The 17,148-nt window shown below is 38.7% G+C and overlaps 1 protein-coding gene across 4 annotated transcripts in view; it reads left to right on the forward strand.

The window, feature by feature from the left end:
• The window catches only part of PREX2 (phosphatidylinositol-3,4,5-trisphosphate dependent Rac exchange factor 2), a 308,213-nt gene that overhangs the window by 282,230 nt on the left and 8,835 nt on the right, over window positions 1–17,148 (forward strand). For 3 of the 4 annotated variants that reach the window (XM_024251586.3, XM_054561713.2, XM_054561714.2), the window contains exons 38-39: window positions 3,422–3,524; window positions 10,381–10,448. In XM_024251586.3, coding sequence (XP_024107354.1) covers window positions 3,422–3,524; window positions 10,381–10,448 — 171 coding nt within the window. Of the gene's footprint in view, window positions 1–3,421; window positions 3,525–10,380; window positions 10,449–11,374; window positions 17,143–17,148 lie in introns of those variants that run through there. The other variant, XM_054561712.2, reaches the window with a different exon arrangement.

Here is a 17,148-nt window from a genome sequence, read left to right on the forward strand (position 1 = left end):
GTGAATTGCTTGAGACAAGGAGTTCAAGACAAGCCTGGGCAAAATAGTGAGAACCCATCTCCACAAAAAATACAAAAATTGGCTGCATGTGGTGGTGTATTCCTGTAGTCCCAGCTACTTGGAAGGCTGAGGAGGTAGGATCACCTGAGCCCAGGAAGTCGAAGCTGCAGCGAGTTGAGATGGCGCCACCGCATTCCAGCCTGGGCAACAGAGTGAGACCCTATCTCCAAAAAAAGAGAAACCTCCTATTGAATGAGGGTTCCTGGCCTTTAATATGCTCCTTTCTTTCTTTTGCCCATGGCTAGCATATCAGTCTCTCTGGTCATCAGAAAGTGCCTATAAAATCAAATCAGCTCTTGTAAACCTGACTCTGAGTATATATTTATGTACCACTGAAAAACTGTGTGCCACTTTCTGGACCTGGAGTCCATCAGAGAATGCCAGCATCAGAATGTTTCTTGCAGATGCTGATTTTTTCCACTTGACATTCAAATTGAGATAGTTGGGAGAAGATGAAAAGCTATGGGGCAAATAATGGTGTACTGACAGAAAAGTGGCAGCCTTCCTGAGAGGCTTTCTTTCGCATGCCTAGTTTAGGAAAACAGAATTCTGTGATACTGTGAGTGGAAATACAAGGCCTTGGTTGGACCCATCAACCATGAATCAAATTACAGGCAATATTTCCCACCTTTATGTGATTGCCTCTTTTTAACACTTTTTACTTTTTTAAAATTTCAAATTAATTTTGAGTCCTAATTGGAAGATACATAATGGTTAGCATGAAAAGACAAATAAAGGTGCAGCCATCTGTTTTTGAAATGCTGGGGAAAGAAAATACACATATCCATTTGAAGATAGATTTTTCTCTTAGGTATTGTGTGATTGGTTGCAAATCACACTTTGAGGTATCCTTTCAGAGAGCATGTTCCTGGACACATTCACTTCCTGATTGCAGTAAAATCTTTTAAAATCTCTGGCGGGTAATTTGCTGCTGTACTGCTGCTTACTACAACTTGAGGTAGGGAGAAAGAAATCTGTTTAAAAGGATTAAGAAAATGAATAATAATTGTAGGCTGTCTGTTAAAAACCCTTCACAGTGTGTAAGTCTTGTTTATAAGTGAGTACACGAGAGATAAAGCAAGTTCCGCTTTATCAGTAAAGCACAGACATATTTCAGCACGATTAGAAACAGATAAAGATTTTTTTTTCCTCCCCTTGGCTTCGTTCAGCTAGTGTAATGAACATTATTGATTAAAATGTTAGGATCAATAAAGATTTAAAATTGCAGTGGAGGAGACCTTAATGAGGAGAAAAAGGTTATGGTCTGTTGAGTAAGCTGGCAGTTAAATGCTTTGTAGAAAACTGATTTGTTTTTCTTTTTTTTGAGACAGAGTCTCACTGTCGCCCAGGCTTGAGTGCAGTGGCGCGATCTCTGCTCACTGCAAGCTCCGCCTCCTGAGTTCACGCCCTTCTCCTGCCTCAGCCTCCCAAGTAGCTGGGACTACAGGCGCCCACCACCACCACCTGGCTAATTTTTTTTTATTTTTAGTAGAGAGGGGGTTTCACCGTATTAACCAGGATGGTCTCAATCTTCTGACCTTGTGATCTGCCTGCCTCGGCCTCCCGAAGTGCTGGGATTACAGTTGTGAGCCACCGTGCCCGGCCGAAAACTGATTTTTTAAACATGAACTCTTAGTTATTACTGCTTGGCCTTCATTGGCATCGGCTGTTCTGCAGCTTGCATGTACATGTAAAACAATATGCATTGTTATCGGACCCACACACTAAAAGTTTGTGAACATCATGTACAACTAGAACTTAATGATGAAACTTGAACATGTGTTAATAATAATAATGAATTCTCTGTAATGAGAAAGCTGCCTCTCAAGTCATTTAACAGCCAATGGAACTTACACATTTCTCCTTAGAATGCAGTAATGTGTAATCACACAGTTGCACTTTGTGAGGTTCTAATATTATAACAGGAATGTTTTAAATCCCTCTCTCCTCTTTTTCTTAATTATCAGTATCAAAACCTACCAAATGCATTGGACTTCTGTGTTAGAGCCTCATAACCAAGAACTTCTGTGTTAGAGCCTCATAACCAATGAGTTAGATTTTTCTCCCATAGAAACAATTGCATTGTAGAACTTACTTTTATTTGCAGGGAAAAATACTAGACAGATCTGGGAAAATACACAAATAAAACAACAAACTACAGGGAGGTAAATGCAAAATAAGGAAAAGGCTAATTAAAATACAAATATGTTGGAAAAAACAAGTAAATTAAAATCCATTAATACAATTTTAGGAGAAGCATCTAAAATTGACAATTTTTATGAAATGTATGCAAAAGATACTTTTAAAAGAACAGTTCAGAGACCAGCACCTGAAAATGTTAACAAATAAACATAGGCTTTCAGGGGTACTGTAGAGATCAATGTGGAGGAACATAAAAGAATACCTTAAAGAAAAGGAAAAGAACAGCCGGGCACAGTGTAATCCCAGCACTTTGGGAGGCCAAGACTGGTGGATCACCAGGTCAGGAGATTGAGACCATCCTGGCCAACATGGTGAAACCCCATATCTACTAAAAATACAAAAATTAGCTGGGTGTGGTGGCATGCACCTGTAATCCCAGCTACTGCTACTTGGGAGACTGAGGCAGGAGAATTGCTTGAACCTGGGAGGCAGAGGTTGCAGTGAGCTGAGGATGCGCCACCGCACTCCAGCCTTGCAATAAAGCAAGACTCCGTCTCAAAAAAAAAAAAAAAAAAAAAAGAGAGAGAGAAAAAGAGAGAGAGAGAAGGAAAAGAACAAAGGCTCACTAGTCACTAAACGCTGGTTAGAACACTTTTCTCAGGGCTACTCTGGGTATCACATTTCTATATAACTAGTTATGAGTTCCTTTTGGAACTTTTACAAATACTCTTTTAGATTGAGTCCAATAAACACGTTTAAAAAAAATCAATTCTGACCTCAGTAAATAGTAATTTCACCATTTATTCTTCTACTATATTTGTGCATAAATCAGTATAAATCTATTAACTATCAATATGTAGAAGTTAATGATAAATATTCTTTAGTCATTTCTTCTAAATTACATGAAATATCATTAAAGAATAATATTTAGTAATAAAACTTGTTCTAATTCTGGTTATTTAATTTTCTGTAGATAAGTGCTCTTATAAACAGTTCATCATGAGTTTGTTTTAAATTTAAATACTTAATTTCTGACCCCTGTAATGTACCTTTATAATCTATTTTTAAACTGGTATTTTATGTAGAAAAATCAGTGGTTCATTGTGTAGCTGCTTTTATTTTGGCTGGTGCTTTCTGATTTTGTGATTAGTAATCCACATCATCTCAAAGGGTGTATCAGGAACCATGGGGTCTGACTTGCCCTTGCCTTGGCCCCCAGGTGCACCCTGAGCGTGACGCTGGAGCAAGCCATCATTCTGGCCAGAAGCCACGGACTGCCACCTCGTTACATCATGCAGGCTACAGATGTGATGCGGAAGCAGGTAGGTCTCATGCAGACTCGGGAAGAGTTGTTTTGTAGGCCCTGGACTTGAAGATTCCTTTGTTCATTTATCAGGGGTCTGACAGGTGCCTGGATGTGATGGACAGTTTACTAGGTTCAGAGGTAACTCATGAATGAGAAATGCTCCCAGGGAGAAGATGCTGCAGGCACCAGTCTGAGGTTCTGCAAGAATCTTAGACAACTCTGGAAAAAGGGAAGTCTATGCAGTAATCTGCAGGCAGAAAGGGACTTGACTAAGTGGAGTAAGGCAGCAGTGAATTTGGCGTTTATGTAAGGAACAAGTAAAAGGACATATGGCATTTTTTGGCAATTGTTAGCTGTAAAGCTTGGGGCGGATAGGGACAGCAGCAAGGAAGAAGAGGAAAGAATTGAGGGTCCTGCTGGCTCCTGGTGACTGCCAAGGGACTTTCATGCCATACTTAGTGTGTACATTTTTCTGAGGATAAAGCACTTACCTCAAATTTTCCCTTAGGGGATAAATAGCAGTCTTTGGACTGTCTTCGGGTCACTGGAGTACTTATAGGTGAGAATATACTGTCTTATAAATAGAATGAACTTTATTCTATACAGTAGCCCAATAGTATTCTAAGTGTGGCGGTTTAGTTTTTAACCCTTAAAGTTATTTTTAAAAATGCACTAAGCTCCAATTTACTAATTAAGAAAATGTGCTTAATCTAGCAGAAAATATACTTAACCTACAGAATGACAAAAGAAATCAAAAGACATAAATTTTATATTTTATTCTACCACCTTTTCTTTGGGCTACCACAAGAAATTGATTTAACAAATTTCTCTACTTGCTGACTTGGTTTGAGTTGCCCAGTGACAGTGAGTGATTTAATTTTTAGGATATGCTTTGTAATTATGACTACTTTGTTTATTGGAAGCTTAGTGTCTAACTCACAGGCAAACATATAAATCCCTCTGGGCTTGCTCCCAAGACTGCATTGCAGAATGCCAACAAAGCCCATGAAAAAGTCAACTGAAGAGGCGAACATCAAGCTGGTGTCTGCAATGTGAAGATCAGGCACAGGGAGAGCGTATACATTGGTACTTCTGGTTAGGGCTCAGGAGCTGAAGATTGAAAACCAAGATCTTAGAAGGTCCAAAAGAGATTTGTTAAGTAAAGTTTAGAGCTAAGAAGCATGTGACATACTGTGGGCCAGCTGGAAAGGGTAAACACAGATGTGATTTGCCAGCAGGTTTAGGAAGGACTTTTTGGATATATATACAAATTATGTTTTAAAAAGTAGATCCAGGTAAACTTATGATTATCCATATCAGAGTTGAGATTTAGGCTGCTAAGAAATACAGAAAGAAATTAATTGCCTTTCTGTTTGATTATGTTGCTTATTAGAGTAAGTTTGTAGGAAGACTTGGGAAGCGCCATCTCAAAATTATAGCTTATGACAAGCAAAAGAGACTGGAATTTACGTTCTTTTAGAATAGTCCACTAAGGAGGTAGTTATGAGTTGGTGACATATCCATTTCTACTGTATAGATTTGAATAGTCATAATTATATCAAATACTTTAACTTCTTAAAACTAAAAGTGGGAATAGAGAAAATAGAGAAAAAGTAATATTGATATTATGCAGGCCCCGATGACTCACTTAACTGGTGTAAAGCTCTTTAAAATACAATGTAAATTATATTTATATAGTATTACTATATTGATGTGCATTATGGAAGTATAGTATAATTTTAAAACTCAAAAGCCATGAGTTCCTTATAAAATTTCCGTTGATACATAAACTGCACTATTTTGTCAGTATATATCACTTGTTCTTCCCCCGAATTTTTTAAAAAAATGAATACATTTGGAATAGGTAGCTTTCTTCCTTTGTTATTTGTTCCTCTGCCCCAAGTTGTGACATCCCAATGGCTATGAGAGGCAACGAAATAAGGTTTAACTTCTTTGTGAAAGATCATAGAGCCTGGGACCCTCTTTAAGGAAACTGGGCAGACTGGTGGCCCCAGAGATTTCTTCAACAGTCCCCTGTCACGGATTCTCCTTCCAGTATTCAGCAGTAGCAGACAGTGAGATTTGCGACTGAGGTCCAATCCACAAGCCAACTCTTACCTACTTATGATTTGAGCAGTTAGAATGCAAGTCTGAATCAAAGGTCTAGCTTGGATTTTCTCTCCTTTTTACCTTTCAGCCTCAGGGACAATTACTTAACCATTTAGGCTCAGCTTTTTAGAGACCAAGTGGTTAGATATTTGTCATCTTCAGTATATATTGAAGTATTTGCATTATTGCATTATCGAATTTGTATTATGATATATTAAAGAATAATATTTACTATCTATTAAAGTTTTACAATATATAAATGAATAATATAATGAAAAAAACTAAGATTTTTTAATTTTTTTGGGAATAAGAACCTTTTTGTCATGATTTATTGTTCTTATTTATAATTTCAGTATTGTTTTCCTCTGGAATTTTTTCAGATTTTGTGTATATACTTTCTGTGGAGTTGTTATTTTAACTCACTGCTTGAGTTTGAAAGAAAGACAAAAGACAGGAGAGAAGGGTACTGTGTCTTTCACGATGCTTTGCTAATGATTATAACAACCTTAGGCAGCACTTTATGTAACCAGCTGATTTGATTAATAAAAGGCTTGCAGTAGAAACTGTCATTTACATTATAAATTTAAAGTTTTCTATTCCATAAATTATATATTCCTAGTGTTCTTTGATGGCAGCCTAGAAAAAAATGTCTTTTTAACCTTTTTAATAAAAACTGGGATTCCAAAGTATCCTGACCCCTTACCTTCAGTATCAAAGCATCACACTGGACACAGAGAACAAAGACATGAGGTCGATGTGGTCCTTGCCTTATCTCATGGTGGACACATCCAAAGGAAAATCACCATGCCATGGGCACAAGCAAGCAAGTTTCTCCAGGGTAACCAACCCCAGTGTATCAAGACTCAGAACAGGGAGCAAGTGAGTAGACTGAGCTCCTCCCTGGCTGGGATAAGTCTTACTCATTTTTGTATCACAGTTTCCCAAAATAGTCCCTAGTACAAAGTAAATACCAAAAGATATTTGTTCAATGATTTCATTCTAACTAGGATAGCTGGCGAAGGGCTTCATGCAGAAGATGAATTTATGATAGCAATTAAAAGCACAGAACAAGTTTTTGTTTTTAGATTTAAGGGGTACATGTGCAGGTTTGTTACATGGATACGTTGCATAATGCTGGGGTTTGGGCTTCTATTGAACCCATCACCCAAACAGTAAACATAATACCCAATAGGTAATTTTTTAATCCTATCCCCCTTCCTTCCTCTCTCCTTTTGGAGTCCGCAGTGTCTGTCGTTTCCATCTTTATGTCCATGTGTACTCATTGTTTCGTCCCCACTTAAAAGCGAAAGCATGCAGTATTTGATTTTCTATTTAAGTGTTAATTCACTTAGGATACTGGCCTCCAGCTGCATTCAGGCAGCTGCAAGGAACATGATTTTATCCTTTTTATGGCATATAATATTCCATGGTGTATATGTACCACATGTTTTTTTATCCAACCCACTATTGATGGGCACTTAGGTTGATTCCACGACTTTGCTATTGTGAATAAAAGAGAACAGACTCTTGAGCCAAGCAGCTACAGTTTGAATTCCAACTCCAGTGCTGACTATCTGGGTGATTCAGGGGAATATTCTTAGCCTCTTTAATATTTAGTTTCCTCCGTATTAAAACAAGGATAATAATAGTACTTGTTTCATAGTGTTGTTGTGGATTAAATAAGTAAATATACTTAATGCATTTAAAACAGTACCTGATATGGTTGGTGAGTGACCAATCAATTATTAACTAAGATGATATTTGATTTGGAACTTGGAAGATAAATATGATGCAGACAGGAAGGGAAGGGGACAGGAAGAGTATTTAAGTAGAGCGAGCAATAGCAATATAAGCCAGAGTATAAAAATGCAAGTAGCTGGAGTGTTGAGTTTATTAACAATATAGATGAATTTAAAGTGAAATGTGCCAATAGATGTCTTCAGCATGACAAGCATCAGTTTTATTTGAAACCTTTTAAGAAAGCAAACATTTTTCTTAATGGAATTACTTAATGGAAATATTATAAGACTATAGACAAAAAGCATTGTACACAAATACTTCACACTAGTTAGTAAATCTATTTTTCACAGGGTATGATTTCGGAATTCTAAAACTAATTTATGTGTTACTAAGAATGAACAAATAAGATATTGTAAATAACGAGAAGCTGATTTCTCACTGTCTGAGAAAAAAGTTACAAATAAGGAAAGGAAGAAGGCTGGAATCTGGAATGAACCCTATGCTACTGGATTGAAATCACATGTATCAGTATGAACTGATAAATACACACACATACAAATATGGATAGATGTAGAAATGAATACAGATGTATGAGTATGTTTGTATTTGTAAATTAGCCCTGCCTGCTAGAAAGGCCTAGTTGCAGTTATTCTCCCAGTAGTAAAGAGCACACTCAGTGTCCAAATCTTGGCTTCTAAATACCATTCTCCAATAAAAATAGCCAGGGCCCCTTGGAGAAATGGTAAATTACCAGATGAGACAAGGAAGACAAGTCTGGAACATCTTGAGGTGCCAGAAAATAAAGGAGTACTAAACAATGATGGCAGCATATTAAAAAGGCACAAGAAACAACCAGAAAGAGCTCCCAGTGGCCAAAACTGAAACAATTTTAGCAAAAAAAAAAATACATATATAAGTATTAGATTATATCTCATGGAATAAAATAATTGTGAGTCTACTCTGATTTAAATATATACTTGAATAAATAAATAATTTGGGGAGAAGAGATTACTCTTTTTAACAGAATTCCAGTCCATAAACAAAACAATATTATTGTTGTAGACAAGATACACCAACAGAGGCTAAAATCAGTGAGTGAAAGTTTGAAGAGAAACAGGATATTGCGTAGTCTCATAGTATATCCCTAAATATATTTATTAACTACAAAAAAAAAAGCAGTGAGTAACTTTACAGTGCCAAAATCTGGCAGACACCAAAGTGATCAAAGTTAATGTCAGCAGTGATAAGATATGCCAGTATCTTGTATCCCCTGATAGGATGCACTGAGAAGGGCATGACATCACTTCTGTAATTTTCTTGCCCAAAATGCATTTCTTGTATCTAATCTTGAGCAAACATCAGACACACCCAAACTGAGACATTCTGCAAAGTAATGACCAATACTTATCAAGAGTGTTAAGGTCATGAAAGTCAGGAAGGACCTCAGGAACTGTCACAGATTGGAGGGGAGTAAGGAGACAGGTAAGCGAAAGGCAATATGGGATCCTAGGTTGGATCTTGGAACAGAAAAGAAACCTTAGTGGGAGAAAATGGAGAAATTTGAATAAGATGTGCAGTTTAGTTACTAATATTGTCCCAATGTTAATTCTTGGTTGTAGTAATCACACTGTGGTTAAGTGAAGGGTTAACGTTAGGGGAAGCCACATGGAGTATGTGAAGTCTCAGTTCTGTCTGCATTTTTCTCTAACTGTAAAATTACTTCAAAATAAAAAGTTTTCCTTGTTTTGTTTTTGTTTTTGTTTTTAAAGGCTGGTTAAGTGTAGTGGTGAAAAGTGGGGAACGAGCAGAACAATGAGTTCAATTGATCTGTAACTGCCTATGAACAGTCAACTGAGAAAACTGCTTTTGGATTAGCCAAAATAGTTTTTCTTAAGTCCTTAACTGCAATTCCTAAATTTCTTCCCACCTTTCTTTTTGATGCCACACCCCCTACCCTATTTGTTTTCCTATTTTATGTCCTTTTTGAGAGAATATGTTCTTTTTTTCCTTCTTTTTATCTTGTTTCTTTCCTTAGTTCAGAATGTAGTAGCTGGAGAGAGAATTTCAGAGTTTTTGAACAACTCTCCTTAACCTTTTCCAAACCCCAAACTCTGGTCTTTGGTCCTATGTAGTAAGTAATTTTCATGAGGAACTAAAGTGATTATAACTTCAATCATGAACTTGACAGACTGTGAAGAATTTTTCATTGCCAAAGTAGATTTTATTATAAAGTCTGAGGCAGAATTACTAGATTTCATAAATCCACATGGACATGGCTTTTCCAAAAATTGCTTTAGAAGTAGTTAAGAAAATTTTTTTTGCTAAATACTAGTAAACTTAATGATTCAGGTAAGAGAAAAACAAGTGCACAGGTGTGATAAAACTGTGATTTCTGTTCCAGAAAAGTGGTAACACAGTGCAGGTATTTATAGTCTGCTCATTTACTATTTTCAACATCTTTTTAAAATTTTTATTTATTTTTATTATTTTTCTTTTTTTGTGAGAGAGGGTCTCATTCTGTCTCCCAGGCTGGAGTGCAGTGGCACAAATATGGCTCACTGCAGCCTCAACCTCCTAGGCTCAAGCAATCCTCCCACTTTAGCCTTTCGAGTAGCTGGGACCACAGTTGCGTGCCACCATGCCAGGCTAATTTTTGTATTTTTTGTAGAGACAGTCTCACTATGTTTCCCAGGCTGGTCTTGAACTCCCAGGCTTTAGTAATCCTTCCACGTTGGCCCCTCAAAGTACTGGAATTACAGGCATGAGCCACTGTGCCTGGCCTGTTTTCAACATCTGAAGTATTGATTGCTTCTAGGAATAAAGACAAAGCAACATAACAGCACATTTTTATTAAAAGCATTGATTTTGAAAATGCTCAGACAGCGATATCTGTCTTTCTCTTAGCTAATCTCCCTTGATGTTAAAGACGTTGTTTGAATAAGTTTCCTACACGCAGATGTTAATGGTATGTTAAATTATTACTAACACACTCTAGGGATAAAAGTGATTTTCCTGACTTTCAGGGAGCAAGAGTTCAGAACACAGCGAAGAATTTGGGAGTCAGAGACCGGACCCCACAGTCTGCACCAAGGTAAGTGCATCCCCTGCTCTGCCCTTGCTCAAAAGATTTGCCAGCATTTTCCCTGGCAGTGTCCCTCCGCTAATGCAACTGATCTAGGATGTGCCCCGTGTCGTACTGATTGTAATTACAGAGATTGCCCTTGAAACACCCAATGGCTAAGTGTGATTACACATAAATGCTCTCAGAAATAAATGGATATTATTCTATTTTGCAAGTTCTATCATGAATTCAAAAAGAAAAGCTCACACAGGCACTACTAAAATTTGAAATCCAGCTGTGCCAAACAACCAAAATGCCATTTTCATTTATACTTCTGTGACTGTACATGCTGTTCCTTCTAGCATGATTGCCTTTCCCATATGTGTTTGTATGGGAAACTCCTATTTCACTGCAAAACCTAGCTTAGATGTCATTTTCTCCTTGGAGTCTTGCTTGAGTTTCCTTCCTCTCTGTACTCCCTTAGCATCTTGTCATATTGACCTATGATAAACTTTATCATATCTTGTTGCAATATATTGTCACATGTTCCTTTGCCCAACCTGAATATGAGTTTTCTGGAGGCAGAGAATATTTTTTTGGATTTTATTTATTACTCATCATAGTAAACATCAAATATCTGAACAGATTTCAAGAATGTCTGAATGAAGAAATGAATGAATGAGATTTTTGTTTGTTATCTCAAATATTTACAGTTCACACAGCATCGTAAGAAAGGACTCCCATTGACTTTAAAATAAATGAACATAAATAATAGCCATCAGAGAAATGCTCTGGTTTTGATTTCCCTGGTGATGAGGGTAGGCAACTATCTATCTTGAAGTGGGGAAAAGCTAAATAATTTCTTTTACATTTGATTGCTTTTACACATTTGTATTTTAACAAAAAATAGGTTCTTCCAAACACTGCCACAGACAAAACACTATTTCTCTTTACAGAGCAGTTACCAGAGTGGGAATGATGGCTGCAGCATTTATGAAGTAATATTTCATTCTGAAAAACCATGCGGGTAGTGAAAGTGCTTTCAAAGGGAAAACATACCTTCCCCCTGAAAATGGATGGAGCACTCCTGTTCTAATTGCACTTATTTTTAGTGCTGACTCCTAACTCTATTTAATCCTCAAGTTTTGTTAATGTTGTCTTTCACAGTTGATTAGGTTAGAATCTAAGGCTTTCTATTGCTAGAGGATTATTTTTACATATGCATTCTCCATCCAGCACCTTGGGAGGCATGGTATATTTGGATAATAGACCCAGTGAAGTGTTAAAATTCCAATAAGAAAACAAGATCATGGCTCAGCAAGGTGTTCTTAGCTAGACCTGTAAACACTAATAAACAGTGGGGTGGGGATCAGACTTCATTTCAGCACGCTGATCAATAAACCAATATGCAAGCTGAACACAAGAAAAGAAACCAGTGAACTAGCTTTTTTTTTTTTTTTCTTTATTGGGTTATGTTAAAAACACTTGAAACGAAACGCAATAAAATGAGCCAGCCATAAAGTTGACATTATCTACAAGGGAGTGATAGGCCTGAGAGAGAAAGCAAGAGTAATTTTTAAAATTTATTTTATTTATTCTTTCATTCATTCTGCAAATATTTATTGAGGACCTCAGAAATGCAAAGCACTCTACTATGCCCTAAGGAGAGTATAAACCTGAATTAGAAATAGCCCTGGCCCTCACAGAGTTTTCAGTTAAAAAGATGAGGTGAAGAAGGCATAATTACAAGGAAAGGTAGAAAACAGAAATCACCCTGTGGAGGGTGCAGAGAGAATGCCAAGGAGCACAGAGGGGCTGGGATCTCTCCCAACTGAGAACCTGGACTCCAGCCCCAAAGAGTGAGTTGAAGAACACATTTGGCAGTCAAGGTAAGGCCATCCATGGGCAAAGCTGGGATAATATTTCTGGAAACATCTTCATGGAGCTGAAGTTTGCTATCTCTGTCTGAGATACTATTTGATTCAAATCCTCAACCCATCCCTATCAGAGTTTTCCTCTTACCATCCACTTGATGTTTTAAAAAATTTACTCAGAGCATATATATTGAATTTCTGCTATGTGTCTATAGGTGCCAGGCCCCTTGCTAAAAGCTAGAGGACTAAAGACATAGTGTTCTGCACCAGTTGTTGAAATGTAGTAGAGTAACAATGGAATAGAATGAAAATAGTACCCAGTGGGTGGTGGAAATAGGCATAGATTATCATGAGAACACAGAGAAGGGACATAATGCAGCCTAAGGACAGAGAGAAGAGGTCACAGAATACTCCTGGGCCTGTCAGCATTGTAATGCATGTCCCATACTGGGGATGCAATAGTACCAAGGACCACAGAAGAAATGATGTTTTGAGAACTATGCCTAGACCTCAATGACTGGTGGTTGAATGTGATTCAAGTATGATGTGAAGTGAGGCTGGAGATATAGGCCAGGGCCAGATCAGAGAGACTTGTAGGAGTACAGAAGAGTTCTGATTTTAACTTGAAGACAATAGGGAGGCATGCATAAGCAATCTTCTTATCTGGATGATTTGAATTTTAGAGTTTATCTCTGGCAACGTCAGGAGGGCCCATTTGAGGATAGCTAAGACTGAAGCAGGAGCTTAAAAAAAATTATGGTAGTATTGAGGCCAAGATGAGAGGATGGGTTAGAGAGATGTTTAGAAGACAGAATCAATAGTCTTTGGACACTAATTGGGTAAAAGAGTTTAGGGAAAAGGAAGATTCTAGGACGACCACCAAATCTTTGGCTTGGATAATGAGGTGCTGGTGGTTTTTTCCTCTGGGACAGTGGGTGCAGAAGGGAAGCACACGCACAGGGAGGAGATGGGGAGCTCAGCTTGGTAGTACTGAGATTGAGCATCAGTCATCATCCCTGGAGAAGACATTGTGGACAGTGGAATATACTGGTCGAAAGCCAAGGAGAAAAGAATAGTGGCGCTATAGTCCTATGAGTCTTTGATATTTAGGAGGTAGGTGAAGACACAGAAATCAATTTCGTTATGACAATCTATGGGTAAGAGAGATGAGAGAAGGTCAGGACACCCTCAGGGGATGTCAGCACTGAAGACAAAGCAGAGGAAGCGGGGCTACAGAATCTAAAGTGAGTCATGGACTGGAGATGGTTGTTCTGGAATTCAAAAAGGAGCAATCAGCCATAGTCACACTACTAGGAGAGTGAGTATAATAATTTAGGAAATCAGAAAGCTAGAAAGCAGAGTATCAGAGTTTAATAATTCTGAGGTAGGTAAAGCCTGCTCTGGGGAGGGATGTTTCTTGGACACCCTTGGCTCCAATGCATTTTGCATCCTCCCCTTTAGCAATCTGTGTCTAAAAGATGTGTCCAGAACTGCTTTTGGCATTGGGGTATTAAGATGGATGAGAAACACTTCATGCACTCAAAGAGTTTGCAGCCTAGTAGAATACAAACACAAAATAAATTTAGAGAATCAAGTGAATGGGTATTGTGATAGGATAGAATGGGTATGTGAGGAGGGAGTACAAAGGACCTTCCCCCTCCCAGCTTCATACATTGGCTCTTCAGGGCAATAAGCCCCTCTTCCTCAGGAACCAAATATTATATTCCAGATGGCGGATTGCACATCCAGCACACTGGCTTTATTCACAAAATAAAGTTTTTGTTATGTCACAAAATCTGGAACTCTTGTGCTACGAAAACCTGATTTTCTTTACTTGGTTAATCAGGAGGGGGCATTCTATAGTGGTTAAAAGTGAAAAAAATTGGCCGAGCATGGTGGCTCATATGTGTAATCCCTGCACTTTGGGAGGCTGAGGTGAGAGAATTGCTTGATACTGGGAGTTCAAGACCAGCCTGGGCAACAAAGCAAGACCCTGTCTTTACATAAAATAAAAAATAAAAAATGGCCGGGTGCAGTGGCTCACGCCTGCAATCCCAGCACTTTGGGAGGCCGAGGCAGGCGGATCATGAGGTCAGGAGATCAAGACCATCCTGGCTAACGTGGTGAAACCCCATCTCTACTAAAAATATAAAAAAAATTAGCTGGGCATGGTGTCATGCGCCTGTAGTCCCAGCTACTCGGGAGGCTGAGACAGGAGAATCTCCTGAACCCAGGAGGTGGAGGTTGCAGTGAGCCGAGATTGTGCCACTGCACTCCAGCCTGGACGACAGAGCAAGACTCCATCTCTAAATAAATAAATAAATAAATAAACAAGCCAGGCTGTCTGCCTGTGGTCCCACCTACTCAGGAGACTGAGATGGAAGGATAGCTTGAGCCTAGGAGGTTGAGGCTGCAGTGAGCTATGGTCTTACCTCTGCACTCCAGCCTGGGAGACAGAGTGAGACCTTGTCTCTTAAAAAAAAGAAAAAAAAAAAAAGAAAGAAAAAATGAAAAAAGTGGCTATGCGACCTTATTTAGTCAGGAGTTTTTTTCTCTCTGAGACTCAGTTTTCTCATTTGTGAGATGGGGAGAATTGCCCTGGGACAGAGTATGATTGATGCTTTAACCTTGAAAGAGGCGTTTACTTTGTGGTCTCCTTTCACATAGCTTTTATTTTTGCTATGTAGAAAGTTGAAAGGCACCATCTATAGCATGATGTTGGAAAGTTCTGCTCTTGGCAGATTTGCATTTGGGCTACCTGAGGTTAAACAAGAACAGCAGAAAGAAGGCCAAAACCAAACCTTTTTCGTGCAGGGCCACTGATGTGAGTGGAATGAGAATACAAAAGTGCCCCAAATGATGGGCAGACCAAGGCCTCACACTGCCCAACAATTTATCTGCCAAAAAATAAATGCTTCAGTGCAGGATGAGAGTCCAACTCTTACCTATTACATTTCACTTAGAAACTTCATCTGCCTGTTCTAAATTCCCAAAGCTCTGCAATTTCCATTACAAATGTGTCTGAACTCAAATAACCCTGAGTCACTTCCAAGAAGCCTCACAGAAGCTGAATCTGCCCAGTTCCACCATACCCAGAGCTATTATGTCATTAGGTGATCACAGGGAGTAGCCTTTTCTTCAATTTGCAAGGCAGACATTTCAAAGACTCGTCTACCCAGTGCTATTAGTTACATTACGTGGAAACATGCTGAGCAAGGTAATGGAATGTGATGGCTCAGCCCAGATCTCATGGGGTAGGACATTCGCCACCCATCTTCCCATTCCTGTCCTACGTGACTAAGCCCATTGTGCCTTTTCAATCATTAGGCAGCACTGTCAGGGAAATAAGAGGAAGGAAATTAAGAAGAAAAAGAACCTTCTTATCCTTTCATTATCCCAGCCCTGGCAACGCAATTTGAAGTCACACCATATTCTTCAGCTGCAAAAGAATCTTTGAAGTACATCGGGTCAATTGAATGTATTCTTTTCTCTGGGAAGGATGAAATAAGCTTTTTCTGATGTGAGATGTCTTTATTTCAGTATTCACCTCTTGCATGGAGATAACATGTAGCGCATAAACCACCTTCCGGACTTGAAATACATTTTGCAGACCTCCAAAGTCAATAGCTTCTTCTACATGTTCTCACACTAGGAAAGCTCATTTTGTTAACCAGGAGTTATAACTCAATATTAAGTCTTGCTCATTCTTCTCCTTTGATCTATAATTAGCATGGGATTAAATGTCAAAGGGAGAGGAAATTTATAATTTGCTAAACTGGTCAACAACATTGAAGCTGTTTTCAATTTAGTCGGTAAAAGGGATTGAATCACCACAGCTAGTCCTGGGTTGTAGTGCTTTTATGAAAAGATGCCAAGTGGAAATCTGCACCTTATATTTTGACATCATTAGTCCAAGCTCTGCAGTGGGACCAGTGTGGCCATGGGTGCTGTTTAGAGAACAGGCATAGTCCAATCCAGCATTTTAGTTCAGCCAATCAATCCCTCAGGATATGCTGTAAGTAATGTGCATGGCCTTGGATCACTAGGGCTATCAGGCAGCTATTATGTTCCCTTTTACTTTGGTTCTGCTGTTATCATTTAACCACTCAGGAGAACGTGGAGCACCAGAACTTGTGTGACCCTAGTTAAACCCCCTGAGTTTTCCTTGAATGCTGCATAGTCTTGAACAACTAGACCTGGGCTGCAATGGGAAGCATTTCCAGGCATCTCCATGGTTTAAGTGGATCCTTGACCCACTTGGAGAGCCCACAGTCGGGTGAGTGAGCCCTGGGCAGAGCTGGGTAATTCATCCTTAGGAAACTCTAGCCAATTGTGCCTTTGAGATTTAGGTCTCAGGAATCTTGCCATGTCAGCCTATCCACAGCCAACTGCCTGCACTCTGGGGATAGTACAAAATGAAGCACATTTCTAAAACAAGTCAGAAAATCAGTAGACCCCTATGAGACAGGTGCCATCTTGCTACAAAATAATCATGATAGACATAATGGTAATTATCATAATAATATCATTTCCTGGAATCTAGAGAGTAGGTTTTACCATGAGTGTGGTGAACAGCCTGGGTGGTTGGCATTGGAGAAAAAGCAGCAGGTTTAAAAAATTCAGGATTGCTTCATCCACAGCCATCAAGATGTGCAGAGGGGCACTGGTGTTTTCTAAATCATAGAATCTAATGTTTGGAGTTTGCTAATTCATATGTTATTTTTAGTGAGATAGACAATCTGATCATGACTCACGAAACAAGAAATTATCATCAATGTATTTGTTCTACCAATAAAGACACCTCATGTAATGGTAATACACTAAGTCACTGTCAAACTTTCCCATGCCTTTTCTAG

This window comes from Pongo abelii, chromosome 7, assembly GCF_028885655.2.
Source record: "Pongo abelii isolate AG06213 chromosome 7, NHGRI_mPonAbe1-v2.0_pri, whole genome shotgun sequence".
NCBI lineage: Eukaryota > Metazoa > Chordata > Mammalia > Primates > Hominidae > Pongo > Pongo abelii.